Genomic DNA, 27,951 nt, shown 5'->3' with positions numbered 1-27,951 from the left:
GGCCCCAGGACAGAGCCCTGGGAGACCCCGCTTGTCACTGGCCGCCATCCTGATGATTCCCCACTAATGGTTACCCTCTGCTTTTGGTCAGTCAGCCAGGCCCAATACACCTGACAGTGCTTTGGTCTATCCCAAAATTCCTCAATTTCTCCACCAGGATGTCATGGGGCACTTTGTCAAAGGCCTTGCTGAAATCCAGGTAAACCACATCCACTGCATCCCTTCCATCTAGTCACTTCGAAACCTTGTCATAGAATTCCACAAGGTTTGTCTGGCAGGACCTGGTTTTGTGGAAGCCATGTTGTGTGGCCGCCAGTCTCCCTTCCCTATCTAGCATCACTAGATCTCTCTCTATTATGAGCCTTTCCATTGTTTTTCCTGCAATGGAAGTAAGGCTAACCGATCTATAATTCCCCATGTCCTTTCTACTACCCTTTTTGAAAATTGGGACCACTGACGCCACCCTCCAGTCCTCTGGAACTTCACCCATTCTCCAGGATGCCTCAAAAATGGAGGCCAGCGGGCATGAGAGAACCCCTGCCAACTCTCTAAGTACTCTCGGGTGTAACCCGTCAGGGCCTGGCGCCTTTGTAATGTCCAGTGCCCTGAGGAGCCCCTTGACTTCAAGGGGGGGGGGGTGACTCTAATCTGTGCCCCTAAGTCCCCAGCCTCATCTAATCTCCTATGCGGATATCCCCCGTCCTGCTTTGGGGAGAACACAGAGGCAAAATAGTCAGTTAGCATCTGTGCCTGTTCCCTCGTATCAGTCACTGTATCTCCTTCCTCCTTATTTAGTGGTCCCACCACTTGTCTCCCCTTCCTCTTGCTATTTACATGCTGAAAGAAGCCCTTTTTGTTGCTCTTGATATTTTTGGCAACTCTCAGCTCGTATCAGCTCATCAAATAATCTGTGTTTGATTTCCTGCATCAGGTGACCAAAAGCCATTTCCATTGGCCAACCTGGACTATGTTGAAAACAAAGATTAAAAGGGCACAGTTCAGGATAACTGAAGGATAAGAACCTCAATGGACCTGTCACTAAACATTCAGCCATCCTGGACATACCACCATGAACCTCTGGGTGACAGTCCTGAAGAATTCAGGAGCTCACTTGGAATGTTAGATTACAGAACAAGAGGTGATAAAGAAATGTGATACTATTAAGTAGGGACTCAACAGGGACTATGTTTCCTATGCACAGTGCAAAAAGACAGTTAGGTTGGAAATCTTTGCCTTCTTGATATTGTTTTAGGGGGCAAATAGGGTTATTTAGAATCTCAGCTCTAAGGTCCTGTAAGTATGAACCTGGAACTCCAAACATGGATGGTTGAATATGACCATCTAGGTGAAATGCAGGCCATGATGTGTAGGGCCATGGAGATCAATGCTGTTGCACTTGTGCCCTGCATTGGATGAACAGAAATGTCCATGGACTACATTGAATTGTGCCCTCAGCGCGTCTTGCAGTTTGTAAGTTTTGGCTTAAGTGCATGGAATGCTTGCTGCAGAGCTACCTGCTTAAATGATTTTTCAGGCTCAAATACTCCAGTTCCACTTACAAAAGCTCCTGCTAAGTTTTAAACTACCCAAACAACTAAAACAGTTAGCCTATTTCGAAATGCAACAAGAGATCATTTCTTTCCCAGCTGAAATATAACCCAAACCAATAATTACCTTGGATCATAAATTCAGTAAGGCAGTATTAAACAGATGACAACATTGAAAATGAGCTGGAGACAATTCCCAAACTTAAGAGGGGAAGTGTGCTAGAATTCCTCATATATTAAGAAATATGCTTTCCTCCCAGTACAATGGATTTCACTCCAATTTCCTCTGAAAATGTTTCGCATGCAAATGGCATCTACAGATAAATGCTGCTACAAAGTTAAATTATAAGAAATTGAGAGGAAGAAGGGGAAATATAAGCAGTGAAACAGATGTGATACTTTCTGAGTTGTTTGCAACTTGAAATTGATAGACAAGTGGTCGAGGAACTCATTTCTTCGAGTTCATTTCTCCAGGGCCAGAGACAGGGAGAGGTTTTGCATATTCCTGTATTTGACTCTTTATGTATTTTGCTCTCAGAAGCCAGAAGGTTTTGAAACAGGAACAAATATTAAATAACAGCTGCACTTGAAAGTTATACCAGTTTACTCAATGTATTTTAGTTAGGTTGGAATTTTTTAGTGGCAACATTGCTTCCAACTGTCCTCTAAAACTTAAAAGTATTTTCAGTTGTTTTTTGAAAGTCCAGGCTGCAGACAATACATTATGGTTTCAGGCCTTGTGAAATGATAAAACTGTCAAAAATTAATGGCCTTATTCATGGAAAATACTTTATAAAATACATTGCAACTCACTCTGAATAATAATGTTCTATTAAACACCATCAACATGGAAGTATAAGGTGGGTTGTTCATGGGAAATGCAACTGCATTTGTGTAGGGAAGTTATGGAGAGACTGTGGGATACAAATGAGCCATGTAGCATGCAATGCGAACCATGGATTTGCATCAAATCAGATCAAATCTCACGTGCACCTTCTAAAGCCATACTTGTCAGGTAAGTCATGCCTCCTCCTTTCAGATCCCACCATGGTGTGCCATCTCTCCCATAGTGGTGAACAATAAAGGCAGTTATGGAAACTAATGGAGGGCAAACTATTTTTTTCCATACAAGTCTCTGCAGCAGCTTCCCACTGAATTTTGGTGGCAAACCACAGATCACTTTTTTAAAAACATTTGATTGGAGGGGCAGTGGGAGGCAAAAGGGGCCACGGTGGGGAGTGGCAGGGGCTTCGTGCAGCTTGTGGGCTAGCCTAGCCCTGCTGTGGAAGATGCCCTCAGTTCAGCCAAGACGGTCTCCTTCTGCCACCATTGTCCGAGGTGTATAAGAATGCTAGAAGTTAATATAACATAAGGGTTTCCTACTGCAGTGAGTTATAGAATACATACGAGAGTACAGCCTTGGGTTGCCTATACTGGAACCACCTTGAGTATGATTCTGCTTTCAGAAAGGTAGAGGCATTTTGTTTTCATGTTGCAGGTTGTCATCACAGTTCTTCTGCATTTCTGAAGATTAAGGCACATTCTTTTGTATGCAGAGATAGAAAACTACTCCCAGCATTTTCTGGTCAGTCCTGGGAGCTGTAGAACCTTTTTCTGGCTTTTGTTGCAAAGGATTGCATCCCAAGTTACAGAATGGCTGAATGAATTAAATGCAACTGCTTCTGTGAAGCTTCTTTAGGTACCCCACTCAGCCATTGCAATGATTCATAGATTCATGGAATAGTAGGGTTGGAAGGGACTAAGAAGGATGCCAAGTCACACCATCCCACTCAGATTACTGTCTAGTTTTGCCTTGAAAGTCTGCAGTGTGGAAGAATGTAAATGACAACAGAGAGCATCCTCATGGCTCCACATAAAGTTAACAGACAACTTGAAAGCAAAAAAAACACATGTACAGGAAGTGGAAGGGAGACCAGGCCACAAAAGAAGTGTATAAACAGACAGCAAAGACTTGTATGGATGTAGTCAGGAAAGCAAAAGCGAGATATGAACAGAATCTAGTGAGGCTTGCAAAACAACAACAACAAAAAAGCTGTCTTCGGTTATGTCCAAATCAAAAGACAAATGAAGGAGAGGGGAGTGGACAGCAAAAAGATAGCAGATGACAAGGAAAAGGCAGAGTTGCTTAACTCCTTCTTTGGCTCAGTCTTCTCCCACAAGAGAAAATATAAGCTACCCACAGAAGAGGAAGTACAAGATGGAAGGTCAGGGTGGGGGTCTAAGATCAATAGACAAATGGTCAAGGAGCACCTTGATGAGCTTAATGCATTTAAATCTCCAGGCCCTGATGAGCTCCATCCTAGAGTCATAAAGGAGCTGGCAGAAGAATTCTCAGAAACACTATCTATAAACTTTGAGAAATCGTGAAGGTCAGGGTAATGCCAGATGACTAGAGAAAAGCTGATACTGCCCCCAACCACAAGAAAGGGGAAAAGGACAAACCAGGGAACTATTGGCTAGTCAGTCTAACAATCATCCCTGGAAAAATACTGGAACAAATTATTTTAAAAAATCCATCTGCAAGCACTTGGAAGAATAGAACCACCAGGCATGAATGGGCCAGTGATGAACAGAACCAACATGGATTTAAGAATAAATCATGCCAAACTAACCTAATCTCATTTTTTGAGTGGATAACCACCGAAATGGACAGTGGAAATGCCATGGACATAATCTACCCAGAATGACCACGTCATGCTTCCTTGTAACACTTGCAATTTGGTTTCAAAGATAACATCCTCATCCTCTTCTTGATTGGCTGGAGGGTAATAGGCACTGATAACTATGTTCCTTTTGTTTTTGCTTCCTTTAACTTAATCCAGATGCTCTCGGTGTGACTACTCAGCTCTTCCTCCTGTAATTCATTGCAGGTATAAGTTTTTGATGTACAGTGCAACTCCACCTCTTTTCTTTTTCCCTTCCGTTTTCTTGAAGAGATTCTATCCATTGATTTTTGAATTCCATTCATGAGAGTTGACCCACCAAATTTTGGTTATTGCTATGGGGTCATAGGTGCCCTCATGTAGGTGGAGCTCAGGTTTGTGTATTTTGTTTCTCATACTCTGGACATTGATGTAGAGACTTTGCAGTTCACTTGGGTTGTAACTTGGTTTTCTTCCTGCATTTTTGGGGATACTGTTTTTAGTCCCTATCTGAGGTTTTTTCTCTGCTGTGGTACTTATTACCAGTTGATGTTATGCCCTGATGTACACCTCCCTCTCCTCTGTGATTTAGTTTAAAGCCCTTCTAATGAATTTTTTTTTTATGTTGTGGCCAAGGACATGCTTTCCATACTTTGAGAAATGCAACCCAATGTTTAGAACTTATTTGATGCTAAGGATTATAGTAAAGCTTCGCATTCTTTAGATCTGTGGGGTTTTCCTCAGTCACCAAAGTATCGGTTATGCATGTTCGCTTTCTAGTTTTCATCTGTGCTAGAAATTATTGCAGTTCATAGCCATCAAAGGTCCATAGTATATTCTTCTTGCCAACACCATGTTATGAGTCCTGTGATACCTTAACACCTTTATCGTGACATAATAGGCATTATTGTGTGGTTTTATTACATCTGATCCATAGAATTGATGTGTTTGAAGTAATCAATGTGAGCTTGTAGTAGCAGTAGTACTAACAACAACAGCTGGTAAGTCTACTCATAGCTTCCTTCAGTGTCTCTATATGTGTTGTTGCCTCCCAGCCCTTCTGGTACTCCATATAATACTAGATCTTGTAATTTATGCATTCTGAGACTACCATGAGCTCTCCAGATGATTCACCACAATCCAGCAAATATTCAGCTATCATCAACTGTTGGACCACTACCAACATAGCAATATTTCAGTTGCATACCAGCAGAGCTGGAAGGAAAATACCCTATATCCTGTTTATGATGTGGCTTTAATTCTGTAGAATTTAATTCTTCACACAACTTCCATGGTCTCAGGGGCTCCTCTATTCTCCAGACAGGGCTTTGAGAGTGGGAAGTATATTTTGCTGCACACTCCAATCACTTTGCAGGTGGTTAGAGAGCTATAATAAAGTCAGCACCAGACCCCTACGAGCGTAAAGGGAGAGGATCTCAATGCATCTATAAAAATAGAGCTGCTGCTGAAATAGTGACTAGAGCAAAATGCAAAGTGAATTTGATTTCATTTGTCCTCAGGTGAAACATCTCAGGAAAGCCAAAAATATTTTGATAACTCTGTCACCAACCAAGTGTCTTGGCCCTGTGATTATGTAAACATGCTGTCATGGAGGATTTGCGGGTGGGAGTATTTGCACCTACTTGGCTCTGTGTAGGACAAACTGCAGAGCCAAAGGCAACTTTGCCTCTACAGAGACATGCTGTGGAGACTAACCATGAGAACTGATTCATGCCTTCTCAGAAATTGGTGCAACTGAGTTCAGTGGCACTCCCAGTAAAAACAGGTATAGGATTGAGGGAAAGTTATGCGCTCTCTCTCTCTCTCTCTCTCTCTCTCTCTCTCTCTCTCTCTCTCTCTCTCTCTCTGTGTGTGTGTGTGTGTGTGTGTGTGTGTGTGTGTGTGTACATGACTGTAATGGCAACCATAGCATTATATTTGCCTGAGCTTGGCCTAAAATTTAAGGTATAGCCTTTGCATTCAGTAGACTTTCTTTTGGGATTAGATTTATTTATTTTATTACATTCTCCCTTTTCCCCTGAGGAACTCAAGGTAGCTTACATAACTTCTCTTCTCAAACTTATCCTCACAACAACAGCTCTGTGAAGTAGGTTGGGCTGACAGTCTGTGACTGGTCTGAAATCATCCAGCGAGCTCCAGGACTGAGAGGGGACTAGAACCCAAATCTCTAGAGTTTCTGTCCCACACTTGTAACCACCATACCACACTGGCTCTTGATAAAACTACCTTCCAATGTGCACAACTATTTTTGAGCTGTATCTAGCCAATTTGCTCCTATTCCTGTTGGGTGGAAGCATGATGATTGTCTCTCATTCTTAACATTAACTGATTGTGCATGAGGAGATCTGGTATACTGGGATATTTTATTTATTAAAACATTTCTATGCCGCCCCATTCGCCAAAGCCTCAGGGCGGCTCACAACATAAATTAAAATACAAAAGATAACAATATAAAATAAGTCGCCCTGGCCAGGTTTGAATGCAAACCTAGGAAGATGGCCTTTCCCAAGACTGCCTTTTGTGTTTGTGTGAGGGGGTGGGGTGGAATGTGATGAAAATGTATTGCTATTTGTCTCTTTGCTTATCTTCCATGCCTCTTAAAATCTCACAGGAGCACATCAAATAAATACATTTTGACATATACTTTCCTTTCATTGTCAAAACAAAGGAACTGTAATAACTGTCGTTTAAAAGTTTTATTGTACTGGTGCAAGGTGGCACTAAGCAGTTTAAGATGGAAAGCTGCTGCCAGGAATAAGAAGGATAGCAGTGTTGCGTGGTTGTTCCCACAGACTGCTGGCTGCATTTCATACAGATTCATTTGGAATCGGAAACTGAAACACATTTCAGTGAGATTGGGGAGTGTGGGCTAGGTCAAGATTCTAAGATGGAAGAGGAAGAGGAGGTGATTATCTCAAGTCCAGATGCTTCTCTGAGCTAGGCAGCCTAGATGTACAGCTAGAGGAAGGGGTTCCTAAGGAAGAGAAATTCTCAGATGCAGACCAGACCCCCACCCTGCTCTGGACCCCACAGCAGAGACAGGAGGCCCAACAAAATGAGCAGCATGTGGAAAGGAGGCCTGCTTGCCTTCAGAGAGCCCTTCCTGAGGGGATGGGGCCCAGCCATTTTCATAAGGAGAGTTCCTGGGGGGCAAACACTACACTGGGGTCAACAAAGCACTCTGTGTATCCTCAAAGATCCTTTGTTGCTCCCAAGTTCAAATCAGCCAGAATGGAAGTTGCAAGGAAAGTGGTCTGTGGTGTGTGACAGTTCAAAGGAGGAACCTCTGCTTGTGACAGCTATACCTTTTAAACAACTGGTTATATCTTCTGTAAGCTGTCCTGAGGCTTTTTGCAAAGTACGGCATAGAAATGGTTAAATTAAATTAAATTAAATGTCTGTCACACGAGAGCCCCTGACATCAGTGCTTTCATTTCCACATGTTCAGGAGGGGCTCCATTATCAAAGGGGCTACAGTTTGCTCCACATCCCTTTTATCCTCAGACTTCTATCCTCCTTTACTTGTTCATATTTTCTTCCTGCACAGAATACTGCCAGCTGCCTCTGAAGCTACTCATGTATGGCACAGTTGATTTTTTACTCTTGAAAAAACTATCTAAGTGGACATATTATAAAATGTTCAGAGTTTTCAGAGCTGTGAAACAAATAAAAATGCCTTGGGTATGTTGAATAACTATAATAAGCCAAAGAAGATGAATACATAATCAAAATATACCTTAACGTCTCTTCCTTCCTGAACATGTATATGATAGGCTAATGCAGATGTGCAGCAGCTCTGGTCTAAGGACCACATCCAGCTCTCCCAGGGGCCAGATCCAGTTTATGAAGTTCCCCACTTAGCCATGTCCCCTTTACCCCAGCTGATCAGTTGGTGGCTTTTTTACTTTTATGCAGTATTTTCCCTATTCTAAAAGACTGAAGAGTATCTATTTGTTTAGATTATTTGTACACTGTTCCAGATCCAGGCAGATTCTGGCATGATAAACAGCTGGAATCAGATAAAACAGTCAAAACATCATATTAAAAGCAGCTAACATTAAAAGCAGCTAACATTAAAAGCTGGGCTAGTCTGCAAGAAAGTCTTCTCAGAACAGTGAAGGGCTTCAGCAGGGGCTAAAAGCAGCACGATGCCTCTCTTAAAGCTTCATGTTGGGCAGTAAAAACTTTGAACTAAAATGTGCTAGTATTTTGGCCCCACCCCTTTTACTTTTAGCCCCCCCCACCAGTGGGGTGTGGTCCCTCAAATGAAATCTGGCTTATGGGCTGAAAATTGTTCTCTCTGGGCTAGAGATTTAGTATATATCATGTTCCACATGCAAGAGATTCATTTTTGCCCTCCTGGTATTTATCCATTTATTTTCAACACTTCTATACCACTCCATAGCTAAACAGATTCTGGGGTAGAATATAAATTTTACTTTTCCTCTTCTCTCTCTTTCATTCTGTCTCTCCGTGTATGCCAGTTCAATTTAGGTTACATGTTAGAATCATCAGTAGGGATAAGTGAATTTCCCATGATTCCCTTAGTTTAATTTAGAAATTATGCAATTACTTAAAAAAAAAAGATAGAAGAACTTGGGTAATTTTTCTGAACCAGTCCAACCAGAGTCCCCAGAAGCCTGGAGGTCTTCAGAGTCTTTCCCTCAACCCATTGGGATAACTGGTTCCATTTGTTTCCATGAGAGTGCAGAAAAGATACTGCAAGAACCAAATCTGAGGACATGGAGAAGACCACTCCCATGGGGGAAATGTGGCCATGGGTGAAGGATAGACCTCTTTCCTCACCTCCTGAATGGTCCTTTCCTGCCAAGCAAGTTCCATGAGCTTGTATCAGGCAGGAAGGAACACTGCAGGGCCCAGCCAATGGTTCTACTGAGATTTTAGTCCTGAGGTAGAGAAGTTCTCAGGGTTCTTTTAAAGCAAGCATTTCTTCTGAAACTAGTTCAGGATAGTGTAACATATGCCTCTATTCATCACATCAAAAGAAGTCTAAAATAGACTTAAATAAGTCAAAATTGTAGGCAACCATGGTCTTAGAATGCTGTACGATTGTAGAAGTTTATTTATCTCTGCTGATTTTTAGTGATTGTTTTCCCTAAGGGTTCACAGGGAAAGAGAAGAATAGGGAGTTGCCCTCGAGAAGAGAAACACAGATAAACAACAGCTCCAAAATCCTGTCCAGCCTTTTCTGCCTTTCTCTGGGGGCATTCTCCATAATTCTCAACAAAGTTGGCTTAGATATGTCTTCTTTGACATGATAAATGTAGCATTTCCCTGGTCTCTGATAGACGACAGTGGATTCTAAGCTACTTTCAAAGGCTCTCCATTTATTGGACCTTTAAGCTATTCAGTAATTGTGCTCTCCTTGGTTGTAAGAGAATCCTGTAGCCTCAAGACAGACTTCTGTTCTTCTCAAGAGCCACTCTGTTCTCTGGACTCTCACTATATATTTGGAAGATTTCAATCTCTTTTGTCAGAAGGACTTGAAGCAGTTTATAAAAAGTAATTTTGAGGACAATCCATTCCCTTCACAGGTGGGCAAGTTTCTGCATAATGCAATTGGTGACATCTGGTTATAAGTGCTTTACAGAGACATGGTGCATGTACTCTTGTACTATATGACAGAACCATGCACATGGGCAATTTTAAATTTGTTTTTATTGTTCTGGAATAAAATTTGGTAGAGCCACCAGGAGTCACATAAATTGCTTTGGAAATTAAACTGATTAGCCATCCCAGCATAACCAACCCAAATATTTTCCATTATTTTCCCTCTAAAATGTTCAAGCATGTTGACAATTCCATCAAAAATTGCATAATGTATGAATTACTATTGTGCATCATAATGATTTTATGAATTGTTGCTGTCCTTATTTGTTGCCTTTAAGAATAAACACCTTCTCGGCACAATTAGCAAAGTAAAAACATCAAAAAATGATGTTTATATATAAACACATATACTTCAGTCAAATAACTGCATTAAAGTTCCATTCTAATTTCTATAAAAATGCAAAATAACAGCAAACGTTTAAAACTATAAAATGTAGCACAAAATGTATGTGGCAGCATCAGTTCAAAGTGGATGGACACATCCAAATCCTTAAGGCTTTTTTCAAGCTAGTCAGGATGGGGCTACCACAGAAGAGGCCCTATCACTTTTGCTTGCTAACCTGATAGATCTTACAACCAGGCATGAAAGGAAGACCTCCATGGACCATCCTAGAACTTGGGTAAGTTCATACAGGTGCAGGTGGTCTTTCCAAGAACCTGATCACCAGCACTTTCAATTGGGCCTGGAAATGCAGTGATAACCCATGCAGCTAGCACCGAATTAGTGGTATGTTTTCTGATTGCTAAGTCACTATAAGCAACTGGGCAGTTACATTCTGAACCAGCTGAACAGAACTGCCATACAACCTATAAATGCAGTCATGTGTAGAGTAGATGTGATTAGGACATGAATGATTGGCTGTGACACAGCATAGGAGGTGTATACTGGCTGTCCTTGGATTACAAACAAGTTCCAGTCCTGCGAAAATGGAAAATCATCTTTAAGTCAAATTTATATGTAAGTTGGACCATGGATGGTTGGTCTTCCACATTCGTGTGGGTTAGGAGTACAGGACCCCTGTGAAAGTGGAAACGTTGTGGATATCCCTAGCTCCCCACCCCCACCCAAATTCACCAGTGCCTTCTCTCTGCAGCAAGGAAGTGCTGGAGGGATTTCCCTCTCTGGATGGTGGGGCAGGAAGACCAGCTTCAGAGGCCTCCCCTCTTCTCTTCCTCCCTCTCTATGATGATGATTTTCCACAGTGTTTTTAATGGCAGTTTGTAAGTATGGGTTATTCATAGCTTGGAGACTCATACCCTGGGGACTGTCTGTATTTCCATGGATGTACACATTTGAAAAAAAAAATTCAGTTTAACAAAACCAACTGAAATGTAATGATTTTTAAAATCCATTGGCAAGGTTTCTCAGATGTTGCTGTATCTGAGAACTTGATGGAGAAATACACAGTTCAGCATAAAACATTAGTGTTTAGAATTGTTCATCAGAGAGAGGCGTTTTGCCTTTTAAAATAAAATCCTTCAGTTCTAACACTCTCAGTGCAGCTATTACATACATTTTTATTTCCACACCAAGAAATCACCCTGTTCCATTGAAAATCCACAGGTGTGCTCTAAAAACTCAATCGAATACCCATCCATTTAGATTGCCATGGAAACCTGGATGGCAAACCAATAAGAGGGTAGTAAGCATAATATATACAAATTCTCATATGCACCTTATTATCTTTTGCACTAAACAAACCCACTAATGATTCATTGCATAACCTGTCCCTCTTGTCTACTTAAAAAAAAAAGAAGAAGCAGATGTCTCACTCTATAGGTGCATTCTTTCTTTTAAAAGCAGCTAGTTCTGGGTTCAGGTAATTCTAACCAGAATGGAGAGATGGGGACACCTCACCCTGGTGCATGTTCTTAACAGGGGCACAAAAAGAATACCTAAGATTATGATAAATATATTATTATGTTCTATAATGTTTGCTCTGTATTTTGATGCTTAGAGATGTTTTCCAGATGGCTGATGGGGAAAATGGGTATCAGAATGTTTCAAGGTCTAATGAGGATAAGAGCAGCTTCTGGCTAGCAACTTGGCTGCAGCGAGATACAATAATGGACTGTCAGCTACTGCAGGGGTGGGGAAGGTATTGTCCTCCAGGCATTGTTAAATCACAGTGCCAGTCATCCCAGGCCAGCACAGCCAAAGCTGAGAGATGGTGGGACCGGCAGCCCAGCATCATCCACAGGGCCATTCTCTATCATTGAGCTATTTCTAGCTGAGTGGTACAGAACACATGCTTTGCCCTCAGGGAGTTCCAGGCTCAATCTCCAGCATTTCTAAGTGGGGCTGGGGAAAATACAGGGAGAAAGGATCAGGAACAGTTATATGATGGAAATGCAGGAAACAGAAAAGACAGCTCCAGAAGGAAATTGTTTGCTAAATTTGCTAAACTATGCTGAGATTTTCTCTCTCTCAGTGCTTCTTGAAATTCTAAGCAGTACTGTGAACATACCCCATAGTTTACCAGTTACCCAGGTAGAATTACCCTGAGTAATTCCTACTTTACATTGATAATATATTTACCTCTTACATGTAGTCTCGATGATGATGATTATTTGGATCTCTGTTTTAAAGCTTAGAGATGTTTTCCAGATGGCTGATGGGAAAAATAGGTATCAGTGCTCCAAGGCCTTCATGTAGCCGGAAGTGCCTGATCCTGGCTAACCTTGGAAGCTAGGAAGGGTTGGGTCTGGTTGAAATCTGGATGGGTGACTTAAAATGTTATGAACCATCCAGAGAGCTCTGGCTACAGGAGGTGTAGAAATGCAATGTAATACAACAACAACAACGTATTTCAGATTTCTGGAGGGCAGGAAACTGTTTACACTATTGTTGGTTTTCCTGTCAGCTTAAAAAACAATGTTCTGTACTAAGTAACTTAGTTTAAAATCCTAAATACATTCCATTTGAATTGTTATATGGAATAATTAATTTATTAATTAATTTCTTTACCAGCTAATAGCTGAAGTTTGCCAAACCAAGGAGTGAAATGGAACAAAGTTATGCATCTGAATTAATATTTTCTTTAATGTTGTGCTATGATTCTGTACTCAAAAAAGTGCACACAAATAGTGCACATCAGAGGAAAGTGCACACAAAATTCCGTAAGCTATAGTGAAGTTCCATAAGCTACACAGCTCACAAAAATCTGAACCATAGAAAAAATGTGCACAAAATTCAGGAATTTCAAAAAAGAGCACAGAAAAAAATTATAGGAACATGCACAAAAATGCATACCAGTGTTCATGTAACTTTTAAAAACAGAATTTGTCCACTGGAGTAGAATTCAGGGGAACCAAACCTAATTGAAAACTGAGAAAATAAATGGAACCAAAATTGAGAGATTTACCCATCCTGTTGCACTTTTCTATGCTAAGTTACCAACAATGCAATTTTTGGGAGAAGCACTTACTTCAAATGTAGCTTGATCAAAATCTGATGTAAAGCTTGGTTTATTCAACAGCTCATCACTTTAAATATGTTATGGTCGCTTTCTCTTTACAGGAATCACACTCTACAGCTGTCCATATGGAGGAGCGCTTCTAGACGAGGATAAGATGTATGATTTGTAGCAAATGTAAAACAGAAGCCAACTTGAGTAGTTAATATGGTACCTGAGGGGCTGACAGTTCACTTGGAGAATCCTCCTCATTAAGACTACCAGCTGGCCTTCAGGATGATATTGATACTAGGAAGTAGGGGGCCATGCTCCGGCATCTTCATGTTGGCTGCATTAGTAAGAATCCTGCATGTAGCTGTTGGGCAACTACACAACCATTTCCTATTACTTTGGCTTAATGGAACCAACCATGTGCCTGCTACTGGATGCAACACTGGCATCCTCACAAATGCCACACACTTTCTGCTCAAAATACACACACACACACACACACACACACACACACACACATGTATTTATAGGCCATCTGTAACAGCTGAAGTCTTCCAATGAGAGATATGAGAAAAATGAGATATTTTTCATTAAAACATTGTCTCCAGATCTCAAGGTTCAAACCTTCTGGAGTTTTGCAAATTTCAAGTTCAGGGAACTTGGCAGTATAAATAACAGCAGTGTAATCTAGGCTTTCCTATACTAAGTGTATGACAGAGTGGGAGAATGGCTGCATGCACGGATTTGACTGAGTGGTCTTAGGAGGTCTGAGAATAAAGCTGCATGTCTAGATGGGGCAAAAAGACCTTCTGCAGTTCTCCGCCTCTCCCAACCAGCATACCAGGACATGTAGGGCAAGGTGGGATGATGCTGGGACTTACAGGACTGTTTTCTGTCTCAATCAGCACATGATTGTACTCTGAAAGGGCTGAGACATCATGGCACTGTTGTCTGAATGACACTGATTTCTTCTGGATCCCAGAATGGAGAATGTCCGTCAGTGTGGAGTGGCCCTGTGCATCATGCTGGGGTTCTCCATCCTTACTGCCGCCATTGGAAGCTCAGTGGTTAAAGACAGGGTATCTGGGGCAAAGCGGCTTCAGCACATCCCTGAACTTGGCTACAGGACATACTGGTTTGCTAATTTTCTTTATGACATCGTAAGTATTATCTATGACATCACCTCTGCCTGTGAACACTGCTTGCGACCATTTTGTTACAGAAATATATAGGTCAGCATAGGCAGCCTGAGGCTCCTGGACTCATTCAGAAGCCCCTTGCAAGTGATCAGTTCAGACTTTTGGTAAGAGCAGCTTTTCCTCTCCAGCCAGCCTGTTGAGTGGAGAGGAAAACTGGGGGTGTAGGGAGAGACAGAGAGGGAAAGGGGGTGTCCAGATAAAGACTGGTCCTGCCTACTTTTGGTTCTCGCTCTGAACACTGGTGGAATATGGTCCCTGGAAGATTATCCCTTTGGGGGGGGTGCCTTTGAGTGAAAGAAGGCCAAATTTTAATAATGAAGCAGATGCTGGGGGTGGGGGGAGGAAGGCAGGAGAGGGAAGGAGGTCTGATAGTGTTGCCAATTTCTTTCTGAACCAAATTGTAAGGTGATGTTAGTGGTTCCTGCTTGAGCAAAACACCTGAGGAAAGCAAAAAGAGTTGATCAATAATGGTGAATTTATTGGAAGGGAATTTCACATCTCTAGTCAGGGGAACCAGAATAGTGATTAATACAGTGCTTGTGGATAGTTTTTAAAGCAGTTTTAATTTGTTTTTGAAGGAAGAAAGTGCTATGGCAGTTTCACATCAAAGCTAGAACTGAATCCTTAGTGTCCACATATTTCTTTTTACTGTAAGGATCATAACTGGATGTGATGTGGCATCTTGCACAGCTCTATGAGGCTACTTTGAAGATTGAGGAAGTGGTGCTGAGTCAGGGATTGCATAACTCTTTCCACTTGCACCATATGGAGCTGGTAATTGGAAGGAGGTCCTGTTGGTTGGTGGATCGGGCTTCGGGGAAGGGGAATTGAACTTAGTCCTGAATGGGGTTGCACTCCCTCTTAGGGACAATGTCTGCAGCTTGGGAGTGCTCCTCCACCCAGAGCTTTCACTGGAAGCTCAGGTGACAGCGGTGGCGAGCGCTTTCTTTCAGCTTTGGGTGATCCATCAGCTGCACCCCTACTTGGAGAATGACTGCCTGGCGACAGTGACACATGTGTTGGTGACTTCCCGCCTTGACTTTTGTAACGCGCTCTACATGGGGCTGCCCTTGAAGACGGTCCGGATACTTCAATTGGTTCAAAATAGAGCTGCCAGGCTGCTGACGGGGACTGGGCGTTATGTTCACGTGACTCCAGTTCTCCCTCAGCTTCACTGACTCCCCATTGAAGTCCAGGCCCAATTCAAGGTGTTGGTTATGACCTATAAAGCCCTTAACGGCTTGGGTCCTGGTTACCTGAAGGAGCGCTTACGTCCATATATGCCCGCCCACCCCTTGAGATCAGTGGGAGAGGCCCTTCTCTGGGAACCCTCCATGAAGGAAATTAGGAGGGTAAGTACTCGGAGGAGGGCTTTCTCTGCAGTGGTGCCCAATCTATGGAATGCACTCCCCAGAGAGGTTATTCAAACGTTATTTTAATTGTTAATACATAGAAACATAGAAACATAGAAAACAGAGCGAGTCAGAAGGGACCTCCCGGGCCATCTAGTCTGACCTCCAGCACCAGCCGGCTCCGCCCACAACATGCCCACCATGTGGACGTCCAGCCTATCAGGGCGACTTAAATTATACTGTTTTATATTGTGTTTATTTATTTATGATTGTGAGCCACCCCGAGGCTTCGGCGAATGGGGCAGCATAGAAGTTCTCTAAATAATATAAATAAATGAATAAAAGGGAAAGCAAAAGGAGCAGGGGACCTAGTCATGGTATTCCTGTGACATGTCTGAAGATGTGAAGACCTGGGGGGAAAAAACAGAAAAAAATCATGAAAAAGAAATGGAAAAATAACTTTCCCAAAAAATATTCTGAAGGAAACATAAAAGGGCAGGGGGGAATGCATTAAAACACCCCCCCCCCACCACCACCGATTGCTTCTGCTTCCTCCGCTCCTAGGTATTCACATCTCTGGCAATATCTCAGACCTCTTTCAGTGCTAAGATGCTTGGAACAGACAGATCCACAAACGCACTCATGCAGTGTCAACATTGTTGGGGCACTTCTCACATCTAGAAGCCTGATGTTTGGCACATGCTTAGCCGAAAGCAACACATTTACTAAGCAACAAGAAAACTGGAATTGTTACACTATTAAGGAATACACCAAATGCTTGGATATGCTTCATGTTACCTGGGCCACAATCCTATTCTGTTTTCTGCAAGCCTCTGCACTTGGAAGGTTATTCTTATCCTGTGCAGGATGGGAGGAGTGGCAAAGGAAATCTTCTGCTCCCCATCCTTGTGCTCTGTATTTTTGTTAGATGGACTTTTTTGGACAATTTAATGAAAGCATTTGCAGCGGGGAGGGAAAGAGACTGGAGAAGCTTGAGGCTTGGTTGCTTCCTGACCTCCCAAGTGAAATGCCCCTTTCCCACATTTCTGAGCTTGCTTTCCGTGGGAGAGGCAACTGGCATGTTCTGTCTGTGTCAGCTGCGGGTGGGGAGATCCCCAGTGCTCCCTCCAAGGTCAGCAAGCTTTCTCTGAGCTTAGATAGGGGATCCAAAATGTCCCATGGCCACTCAGAGAGCTCTGTGGCAGTCATTTTCTTCTTCCATGCACTTGGATTAGGAAAGGCAAATTTGTGGTAGCAGCCAGGAGCATGCATCTGAAAGTGGGACGAGCCATGCATGTATGTGTGTTAGCTTTCTCCAACACATGTTTTAAGAGACTGGGGTATGGGAGTTTTCAGTGGCAGCCAGGAATATATGGATACTTGCAGAATGCAAGGTGCATTTCCTATTGGGCAATGTAATTACAAGATGGATGAGAATTGCTTGGAGCAAATCAATTTACATCCAACATTAACTGGTGATATTTGCATAAAGAACATCAATATTAATGCTTTGCTTTTTGAGTTGCAGCTTTTGTATCTTGTTTCTGTCGGCCTGTGTATTGGCATTATTAGCATCTTCCAGCTATCAGCCTTCACTTTCTGTGAGAACTTGGCAGCTACTGCTCTCCTGCTGATTCTTTTTGGGTAGGTGATTGGAAATGCTGCTCTGGAGCTATAGGTGATGTTTCAGAAGCAGACATCTTGAACACTGTTGTTCCCCCTACTGCTTGGGAGCATGATATTTTTGCTTTGTAGATGATTAGGGTTTCACAGAACAGATTGAGAGAACAAGCTGCAGCATGAGGCTTAAGACTCAGTAGGGGAAGTGGTGGGAAAGTTTTCCACACTCATTAGAAGGAAAAAACTTCCAAAAACCCATGAGCTTGTATGATATTCTTTTAGTATTAGACACCAATTGTGTATCTTTGTTAAAGGAGTCTTCAGTGCATCCCGGAAGTCCACAAAAATACCCAACATAGCCAGTAAAATCTTTTTAGATTTCAGCTATTTTGCTGCAACCTCACTGTCCATTAGGAACAATAAGCGATTTACTGCTCCGATCCTGTGTAGATTCTCTCATCCTACCTGATCAGAGAAGGGGTAATACATCATACATTATCAGGTCATATCCAGGATCTCCCTCCCACAAAAGGAAGGGCTCCATTCATGGAAGTCCCCTTCTTCTGATTTTTTTTGAAGAAACCTCTTCTCCTATACCCAGATCACCCCATTCAGCAGAATCTCCTAACTCACAGTGTAGAATTTTCAGCAGCTGGATGGATTACCATGGGAAAAAAAGGAGCAGAAAAGTAGAACTTACTGCTGTTTAAGTCCAGGGGTTTCCAAAATCGTGCTCAGTGCCAGTATGACCATATGTTCTGGAAAGCTGGATTCACTGCCCTTAAATAAAAGGTACATCCTTTTCCAAGGTATTCCTGGCAGACAGACCCCCACAAATATTTGCATTCTGGAGTGAGATGAATTGAGCCAAGCTCTGAAGCTGAAATCAGAAAATGCCAGTGAGCTTGGGCTTGCCAATTTTCTCATCTCTTCTTTCTACAAATCAGATCGGAATTTCTCCCTGATCAGAAAACAGTGTGCCACATTTGGATGTTTTCTGGCAAATGTTCTAGTCTGATACAGACTAATCCTTATAATCAGTCTCCCCGATAGCTTAAGCCATCATTGTTCCCTATTGTTGCTGCACGTGACTTAATGGGTCTCTTCAGCCCTCCTTATTAGTTAAATGAGTAGCATTTAAGTGTATCAGCATTCCTGTTATTTTTCTCTGGATCTGAAATCACTTCAAACATCTGGAGCTGCATTCAGAACTCCTTTCTGTGACTGCAAATGTGTATTATTATTTTGCTTCAGGGAACAAGAATCACAAGCATACCAAGATTTCCCTGTTTGTAACCACCCCCAAGCTGAACACAGTCAGCATCCAGCCATGTGCCGTGGCCTATAACATATTGGACAGTTCTACCACCCCTACCCCCAGTTGTGACAATCTTGGGCAGGGAGCAAAGACATGAGTTTATCATACTTCTCGCAGACTGCCATGCATGGCTGGTGCTGTGTTTGGCAGGCTGAGAATCGTACTGGTCTGATGTAAGGTAATCTTCAGAACCTGAGAATATCTGAGGGATGTTGATTCACTTTTGATGCTGCTGGGTGAGCCAGATGATCATTCCAGCCTATCAGTTTAATATCTTTTTATGCTCCACCATAAAATAAAATCGGATATTTAAAGTCAGGCTTTTTCCCTCAGACTGCTTGGCTGTGCAATGAAAGCCTTCCCAGCTCTGTTAGTAGGAACAGGCCATATTCTGAGTGTTCCTGTCCTTGTGGCTTAAAACAGGTAGAATATCTTGCACATCTTATTATATATTGCCCTTTGTATAATATGCTGAGTGAACAATATTTGGGCCAGATTTTAGAAATAGTTTGGATGGTCTGTCCATGGTACTGTAACAATCTGCTCTGCTTAGAAAAAAGAAAAGTAAAGGGAGTCATAATAGAGATATGTATGGCATGATGTGGAGAAAGTAGAGGGGGAGATATTTTTCTCCTTCTCCCATAACATTAGAACACAGGGTCATCCCATGCAGCTGATTGGTGAGAGGCTTCAGACAGATAAAAGGAAGTACTTCTTCTCACAATGTATTGTTAAACTATGAACTTTGCTGCCACATGAAGTGCTGATGGCCACTAATTTGGATGGCTTTAAAAGGAGGTTGGACAAATTCATGGAGGAGGAAGCTATTGTGGCTATTAGCCTTGCTGGCTATATAAGGCTGCCTCCTTATCAGAGATGGCATGCCTGCATACACCAGTTGCTGAGGAGCTTGGGCAGGTTGAGGTCTTACCCCCATCCTGCTTGAGAGATCCTTTGGCCAGCTGTTTTGCTGCCATTTATACAGAGTGCTGGACTAGATGGACCTTCAGTCTGATCCAGCATAGCTTTTCTTATCCTTATTTATTGATTGGATTTATATCCCATCCCATTAGCCAGGAAGGCTCCCTGGGTGGGTTAAATGATTAGAAATATACAATAAAATGGGTAATATTAAAACTAACAAATTATACAACAGTAAAATCCAACGATCAAGGAACCAAGTGCCATTATAAAACTTCACAAAACTTCAAATCTTTTGCCAACAGAGACATAATAAAAGATATAAACAACAACAAGATATAAAATAAGATAAAAGGTATTATAAAATCATTAAATTTGTCTTAACAATTAAAATATCAAGTGAATAAAAAGGTCTTTGCCTGGCACCAGAAAGAATGAAAAGAAGGCACCAGGTAAACCTCTTTGGGCAGCTGATTTCAGAGTTGGGTTGCCACTACTGAGAAGGCCCTTCTCCTTGTAGCCACCCTCATTTTCTGGAGAAGGGACTGCTTGAGAAGAACCTCTAGTGGTGATTCAAGGGACCCTGTAGGCACATATGGGAAGAAACGCTTCTTTAGATACCCTGGCCCCAAGCCATTCAGAGCTTTAAATGCTAGTGTTAACACTTTGAATTGGGCCTGGATTTCAACTGGCAAACAAGGCAGATGGTAGAAGACTGGCGTTATTTGCTTGTATCTGCCAGTCCTCGTCAGCAGCCTCACTGCCTTACTCTGCACCAATTGAAATCTTTAACTGCAAAGACCGCCAAGTTTTTAATCAACAGCAGCTTCCCACAACCTGATGCCCTCCAGATGTTTTGGACCGAACTCCTAGCATTCCTGACTATTGCCCATGGTGGCTGGGAATGATGGGAGCTGAAATCTACAGCATTTGGAAGGTCCCAGGTTGGGTAAGTCAGAGCTACACTCCACTGAGAACAATTCTTAAAGGAGAATCCTGTGCCTTATCAGGGAGACCGAGAACTTTAAATTCATGAGTGATTTTATATAGATTCATGTTCAAACTATTTATTTTAGTGCCAAATGCATTTTAAATTTATTCTGATGAACTGGGTTTGTGTTAACTTTATGTAAATATTTTTATAGCTATTTGATTCCTTTTGTTAAATGTTTGTTTTGTGGTAGCATGAAGACTATACAAATAAATAGATCAAATTTGATTTGATATATGCCTTCCTCAGAAGTTACTGTGGCAGCACTCTGAGGAAAAGCTTATGTAGTAAACTGTTCAAGGAACACCTCTGGAGAGATGAGGTTGTGTGGAAAGGCAAAGTTGTCCGCTGGAAAGCAGGACCAGGGTTGTGGAGTGTGTGTATGCACCTTCATTTAATAAATAATTGATACAGAGAAGAATGCCATCTTACTTTCCCAAGGGAAACAAAAGGCAGCAAACAGTAACGAAAAGACTGTAATCTTACAGCAAAACATGATCAAAACTGATTTGGTCCTTTCTGGTGGTACCAGTTAGAGCCACTATAAAAGAGCCAATGTTGTGTGGTGATTAAGAATAAGCTGTCCAGAAATGACAGTGATGGATGGCCTATAAATCTCCTAAGTAAGTAAGTAAGTAAATAAGAATGCAGGACTGGGATTCAGGAGATCTGGGTTCTAGTTCCCCACTTGGTCATGGAGCCGACTGGGTTACTCCGGACCAGTCACAGGCTCTTTTATTGTGAGGATAAGATTTAGAGGAGGAGGAGGAGGAGGAGCATTATATTAGCTACCTTGAGTCTCTTGAAAACAGGCAGGATATATACGAGAAGTGAGACCTGCAGAAAATGTTGCCATGCGGAGTGCCACTCAGGCTTTCACCATCCATGTGCCCTTCCAGCATACTCCATGCCTGTCTCCTTCCTTCCTTCCTGGTTCATCTGCCTGCCACTAGTCAGCATTTGGTGTATATTGGGCATAGTGACACCTCTTTCAGTGGTTTTTAAGCCCACTCCCATTTAGGTTCTCTCAATGCTCCAAGCTTGTTTCACTGGGATTCCCCAAACTTGCTGATACTTCACTAATCTGCATAGATGGTACTGTTTTCATTACATAGAGACTGGCACTTGGAGAATCAAGTTGGCTTCTAGTATACTGCTTGCTCCATTAGTTGATCAGCATCTTACTAGCCAAGGTGACCCTGGACTGTGATCTCTTCCATTACTGCACTTGATGTCCAAGTAATTCATTGCCCATTCTGAGCTACATTCTCCGAGCAGCTATGATTTAAATCAAGGGGACTTAAATGGCTGGGAAACCTAAACAGGAACCATGAGTGTACACGGCAATCTTCTGGGAATGGAAAAGCCTTCAATTGAAAAAGCAACCATGTTGAAACCTACACTGTATCTGTTTATTAACATATTTGAGAACTTTAATGATTGCCCAGGATTAGCTCTATGCTTACTCTAAAGGTAGTGCCTCACCAGCTAGGAAAAGCACATCAGATAATGACATCAGCTTACCAAATCACATGTTCACTAGTGAAATGAGTCAAATTATTTATCCTTCTGCCTTGCTGAACAGTAGAAGAAATTATGATTCTGCAGTGATCCAAAGGCATTACTTTGTTGTCTGAGGTTTAAAGTTTTTTTCTACAACCCAGAACCACACCAGTCTCACACCAGCAGTATGACAGCTAAACCAGAAGGACTGTGTTAGACTCCACCAGAGGGGCACAGTCTGAACCGGGACTTGTATGATTACTGTTTCCAATCTCAAGCAGATGCCTACATTTTGTTTGTTTGTTTCTTGCATTTATATACCACGCCAATAGCCCAGAGGGCTCTCTGGGAAGTTTACAAACATTAAAACCCCACCAATCCTAAAATAAATAAATTGGCTACACCATGACTGAGTATAAAATAACATGGTTAAAATGAATTAAATAAATGAATATACCATTAAAATTAATTAACTTTAAAATATTGGTTAAATAAAAAGGTCTTGACCTGGCACCAAAAAGCATATAAGGACAGCGCCAGGCAGACCTCTCTGGATATGAAATAAGTAATGTGAAATTAAACAGAATCTTAATATTAAAGAGCACATAAGTATCAAACAGGCAGACAGAGAAGGTCTACAGGCATATTGGTTAAAACTGACTATACAGGAGGGAGAAAGACAGGTAGAAAATGCTGAATTTCATAAGCCATCATGTGAAGACCCTTCAGAGGAGTGTCAGAGGGAATTATAGATTTGATACTAGAACATCCTTAGTCCAATCTGCAGTGATCATTATGCTGAGAAATTTTACCTATTGCTCAAAATAGTTGAAACTGGTAACCCTAGAAACCTATTTTCTGGAGTGCTAAGCACCTTAATGGATGGCATTTTTCATCACATTGACAACATTTCTTATATCCACAGCCAATTCTTGCTGTTGTTATTGTTGTTACTATTACTAGATTGCATTTATATCCCATCATATTTCCCTTTTACAAGGAACCCAGATGGCTTACATGATCCTCATTTTGCTCCATTTTATCATAATAACAACGCTGAGAGTCCATGACTGGCCAAAGGTCATCCAGTAAGCATTGCAAATAGGTACTAGAGCCCCAAGGACCCTTGAATTTCCCAAGCCCTAGTCCAGCATTCTAACTACTACACCATCTGGTTACAAGACATTACAGAGTTTTCCTGTAAGTCAGAACCATTAAGGGTCCCCTAGAAGGAACAATCCTGACAACCTTAGGTGTTGATTCACTAAGGTTATACCAATGTTTTGCATGAAGGTAAATTACAGTCAATATCCAACACCATTCCTGACATAGCAGCTTCTGTGGCTACTGTTACGCTCTCACATTTTATATTCAGCCCTGGTACTGTAACTTCATGGACAGAATATAATGCCAGTTCTGCCATGGGTACAAGTTTGGTTCCTCTATAGCAGTGATGGTGAACCTATGGCACACATGCCACAGTGGACAAGCAGAGTCCTCTCTGTTGGCACATGAGCCAAGTTGCCCCAGCAGCCATGCACATATTTGGAAAGAGTAATGGCGCCAGGTGACAATGTCACTCATTAGCTGCGACTCGCCGCAAGAGGTGGTGTCGAACTGGTGACCAGAGGCAGGCACAACAGCCACAGTGGGTGCGCCAGGAAGGGAGTGGGCAAGCAGCAAGTGGGCGTGCCGAGCACTGGTGGCAGCACCCTCCTCCTGCCTCCTTCTCCCAGCCCACAACATGTGAGCAGGCACCCAAGCTGCCCTCCTAGCACAGTGGCAGGACCCTGCCAACTCAGTAGTTGCAGGCACAGCCAGGCAGCCACACGCCTGCCTGCCTGTGCACACACTCCCGTGCTGGGCTCCTGTGCTGCTGGCTGTGGTGCAGGGAGGGAAGCTGAGCGAAGGGAGGGAGTGAGTGACGGGGTCGAGGCAGTGGAGGAGCAGCAGTGGAGCAAGGAGGAGGAGGAGAAAGAGGGTGCTTGGGATTGATGTGGTGCTTCCTGGGGAGGGAGGCCAAAACGAGGAAAAGTGGAGGCTGGAACTGCTGGAACTGCGTGCCGGACGGGGCCCACCTCCTTCCGCGCCACCTGGACCATTGCGTTGCCGCTTTGCAGCGATGCCCCTGCGGCCACTGGCTGCCGCGCCGCCCTCCAGAGGCCAGGACCACCGGCCCATGACCCGGCTCTGGCCTGCCTCCCTCGCGCGGGTGAGAGGCGTGCCGGGACAGGGTGGCGCTCGGGGAGGGCCCTGCGACCCATAAAGCGCTGGTGGCCAAAGGGCGGTAGCCGCCGTTTGGGAGCCGTTTGGGGGCCGAGCAGGGGGCTGGGCTGGCCGGGGGCTATGTTTTATTTGGTCCACCTGCCGTGCTGCACTGCACTGTCGCTGTTGCTGCTGCCGGACTGGGGCGTACTGCCGAGCCGGGGGCCAGCTGACGCCGCTCCTGCGGCCATCGCTGGACCACCCTGGGCACGGAGGACACCAGGGCCATGCTAGGCCCGCCGCTGATGGCGCGGAGGAGGATGCCATCATCTTCCTGCCTGATGGGTTTCTGCGCCCCTCTGCGGCTCAGTTTACCTGCTGGGCCATGCTGCGCAGTCACTGCCGCTGCCGTCGCCGCCACCAGACTGGGGCACATCACCGAGGGAAGGGGGAGTTTTTTTATTGTTTTTATAATTTAATTGTATTTTAATCTGTTTTAATTTGTTTTTATGGAGTCGTCCCTGGCCATGTCGACGTTTGTGTTTCCTGGGGAGGGTGGGGGCGCCGCCATTGGGGTGGTCATGGGCAATGGACGTAACAGCGGTGGGGGCTTAACGTGTCTGCGTAGAAGAAGGAGGGACAGATGGTTGACACCTGTCCCTCCTTCTGGTTTTGCCCCCAGCCAGAGGGTTCCAGGTAGTCTTGTCAACCGCCCCTCGGGCCTGACGGTGCTGCTGCTCAATGCCAGGTTGGTCAACAATAAATCTTCCTTCATCCATGACTTGATTGTGGATGAGGGGGCTGACCTGGTTTGCATAATGGAAACCTGGGCGAGAGGCGGGGGGATGTCGCTCTCTCTCAAATGTGCCCGCCCGGGTATCTGGTTCAGCACTGTTCACGCCCGGAGGGGAGGGGAGGGGGGTCGCTTTGGTTTACCGAGCCTCCATCTCTCTCATGGGACTTCCGGTCCCTTCGAGACCAGGGCTGGAGTGCCTTTACTTGGTGTTGGGCGACCGAGACAGATTGGGGATTCTGTTGGTGTACCGTGCACCCTTCTGCCCAACAGTCTCCCTGCCTGAGCTGACGGAGATCGTCTCGGACCTGGTGTTGAGGACCCCCAGGATGTTGGTCCTAGGGGACTTCAATCTCCATGCTGAGACTGGTCTGACCGGGGCAGCTCAGGACTTCGTGGCCTCCATGACGGCCATGGGGCTGTCTCAACATGTCACCGGCCCAACCCATAAATGTGGACACCCTCTGGACCTGGTTTTCTCGACAGGGCAGGAAGAGGGTGGTCTGAGGGTGAGGAATTTATGTTTGACTCCCCTGTCATGGTCAGATCACTTCCTGGTGAGGTTTGTGCTTGAGAGCGACCTCTCCCTCTGCAAGGGTGCAGACCCGATTGCGTGGGTCCGCCCCTGGAGCCGGATGGATCCGGATGGATTCCTGAAGGCCCTGGGGGAGTTTCCGGCTGACAAGACTGGTGCTCCTGTCGAGGCTCTGGTCGAACTGTGGAAAGTGGAGATGACCAGGGCTGTGGACACGATCGCTCCTAAGCATCCTCTCCCACCGGGCAGAGCCCACTCTTCCCCTTGGTATACACCTGAATTGCGGGCGATGAAGCAGGTTGGGAGACGGCTAGAGCGTAGGTGGAGAAGATCACGGGATGAATCTGACCGAACACACTTGAGAGCCCATTATCGGGCCTATACTGTGGTGGTGAGGGCGGCGAAAAAGAGTTTCTTTTCCGTTTCCATTGCCTCCTCAAAATGCCGTCCGGCGGAGCTTTTTCGAGTGGTGCAAGGCCTGGTTCGTCCAGGTCCTAAGAAAGATCTGGTTCCACCCTCAAAGGCCCGCTGTGACGACTTTGCCATGCATTTCAGGGAGAAAATCGCTCAGATTCATCATGAGCTAGACTCCACTAGTGAATCAGAGGTTTCTGGGGAGACACCAATGCTGCCGTCTGGTCCAAAATTAATGGATGAATTTCAGTTATTGCGGCCTGATGATGTGGACAAGGTGCTTGGACGAGTATGTCCCACCACTTGCCTATTGGACCCTTGCCCGTCTTGGTTAATAAATAATTCCAAGCACGGGATTGGGATCTGGATCTTGGAAGTGGTTAACTCTTCTCTGAGGGAGGGTTGGGTGCCTGCCCCTTTAAAGGAGGCGGTAGTCTGACCGGTCCTGAAGAAAGCGTCACTGGATCCAGAGATGGCCACTAATTATAGACCAGTGGCCAACATCCCGTTTCTGGGCAAGGTGTTAGAGCGGGTGGTGGCGGGACAACTCCAAGTTCTCTTGGATGAAACTGATTATCTGGACCCATTTCAGTCCGGCTTCAGACCCGGGTATGGTACTGAATCTGCCTTGGTCGCCCTGTACAATGACCTGTGCAGGGAGAAGGACAGGGGGAATGTGTCCCTGTTGGTTCTCCTGGACCTCTCAGTGGCTTTTGATACCATCGACCATGGTATCCTTCTGGATAGGCTAGCAGGATTGGGGGTCGGAGGCACTGCTTTGCAGTGGTTCCGCTCCTATCTCAATGGCCGATTCCAGAAGGTGGTGCTGGGAGACTATGGCTCTGCACCATGGCAGTTATGCCATGGAGTTCCGCAGGGATCCATTTTGTCCCCTTTGCTGTTTAACATCTACATGAAACCGCTGGGAGAGGTCATCAGGAGGTGTTCTCTACCAATCCAAGTGAGGCAGTGGCTGTACTGAACCGGTGCCTGGCCGAGGTAATGGGCTGGATGAGGGCCAATAAACTGAAGCTCAATCCAGACAAAATGGAGGTCCTGTTGATTGGCGGATTGGGCTTCGGAGAGGGTGAATTGAACTTAGTCTTGAATGGGGTTGCACTCCCTCTTAGGGACAAGGTCCTCAGCCTGGGGGTGCTCCTCGACCCAGAGCTTTCATTGGAAGCTCAGGTGACAGCAGTGGCGAGGAGCGCTTTCCTTCAGCTTCGGCTGATCCATCAGCTGCGCCCCTACCTGGAGTACGACTGCCTGGCGATAGTGACACACACACTGGTGACTTCCCGCCTTGACTTCTGCAACGCGCTCTACATGGGGCTACCCTTGAAGACGGTCCGGATACTTCAATTGGTTCAAAATAGAGCTGCCAGGCTGCTGACGGGGACTGGGCGTTATGTTCACATGACTCCAGTCCTCCGTCAGCTTCACTGGCTCCCCATTGAAGCCCGGGCCCAATTCAAGGTGTTGGTGATGACCTATAAAGCCCTAAACAGCTTGGGTCCTGGTTACCTGAAGGAGCGCTTACGTCCATACATGTCCGCCCGCCCGCCCCTTGAGATCTGTGGGAGAGGCCCTTCTCTGGGAACCCTCCGTGAAGGAAATTAGGAAGGTAGGTACTCGGAGGAGGGCTTTCTCTGCAGTGGTGTCCCATCTATGGAATGCGCTCCCCAGAGAGGTCCGCCTGACACTGTCGTTATTTGTTTTTCGCCACCAGGCGAAGACCTTTTTATTTAAACATCATTTTAATTGTTAATATTATTTGCTTATTTTATCTGGCCAGGGCGACTTATTTTATATTGTTAATTTGTTTTATATT

The 27,951-nt window shown here is 44.2% G+C and overlaps 1 protein-coding gene across 1 annotated transcript in view; it reads left to right on the top strand.

Annotated features, from left to right (window-relative positions):
* Positions 1-27,951, top strand: part of ABCA13 (ATP binding cassette subfamily A member 13) — a 197,985-nt gene that overhangs the window by 117,825 nt on the left and 52,209 nt on the right. Inside the window, 3 exon segments of the mRNA XM_044419119.1 lie at positions 13,383-13,437; positions 14,252-14,429; positions 17,349-17,464. Of these exon segments, the coding sequence (XP_044275054.1) occupies positions 13,383-13,437; positions 14,252-14,429; positions 17,349-17,464 (349 nt within the window).

The sequence above is a fragment of the Varanus komodoensis genome, unplaced genomic scaffold (genome assembly GCF_004798865.1).
Source record: "Varanus komodoensis strain SLA01 unplaced genomic scaffold, ASM479886v1 scaffold10, whole genome shotgun sequence".
Taxonomy (NCBI): Eukaryota; Metazoa; Chordata; class Lepidosauria; order Squamata; family Varanidae; genus Varanus; species Varanus komodoensis.
Note: the sequence above shows the minus strand (reverse complement) of the source record. Positions and strands in the feature narration are given on the sequence as shown.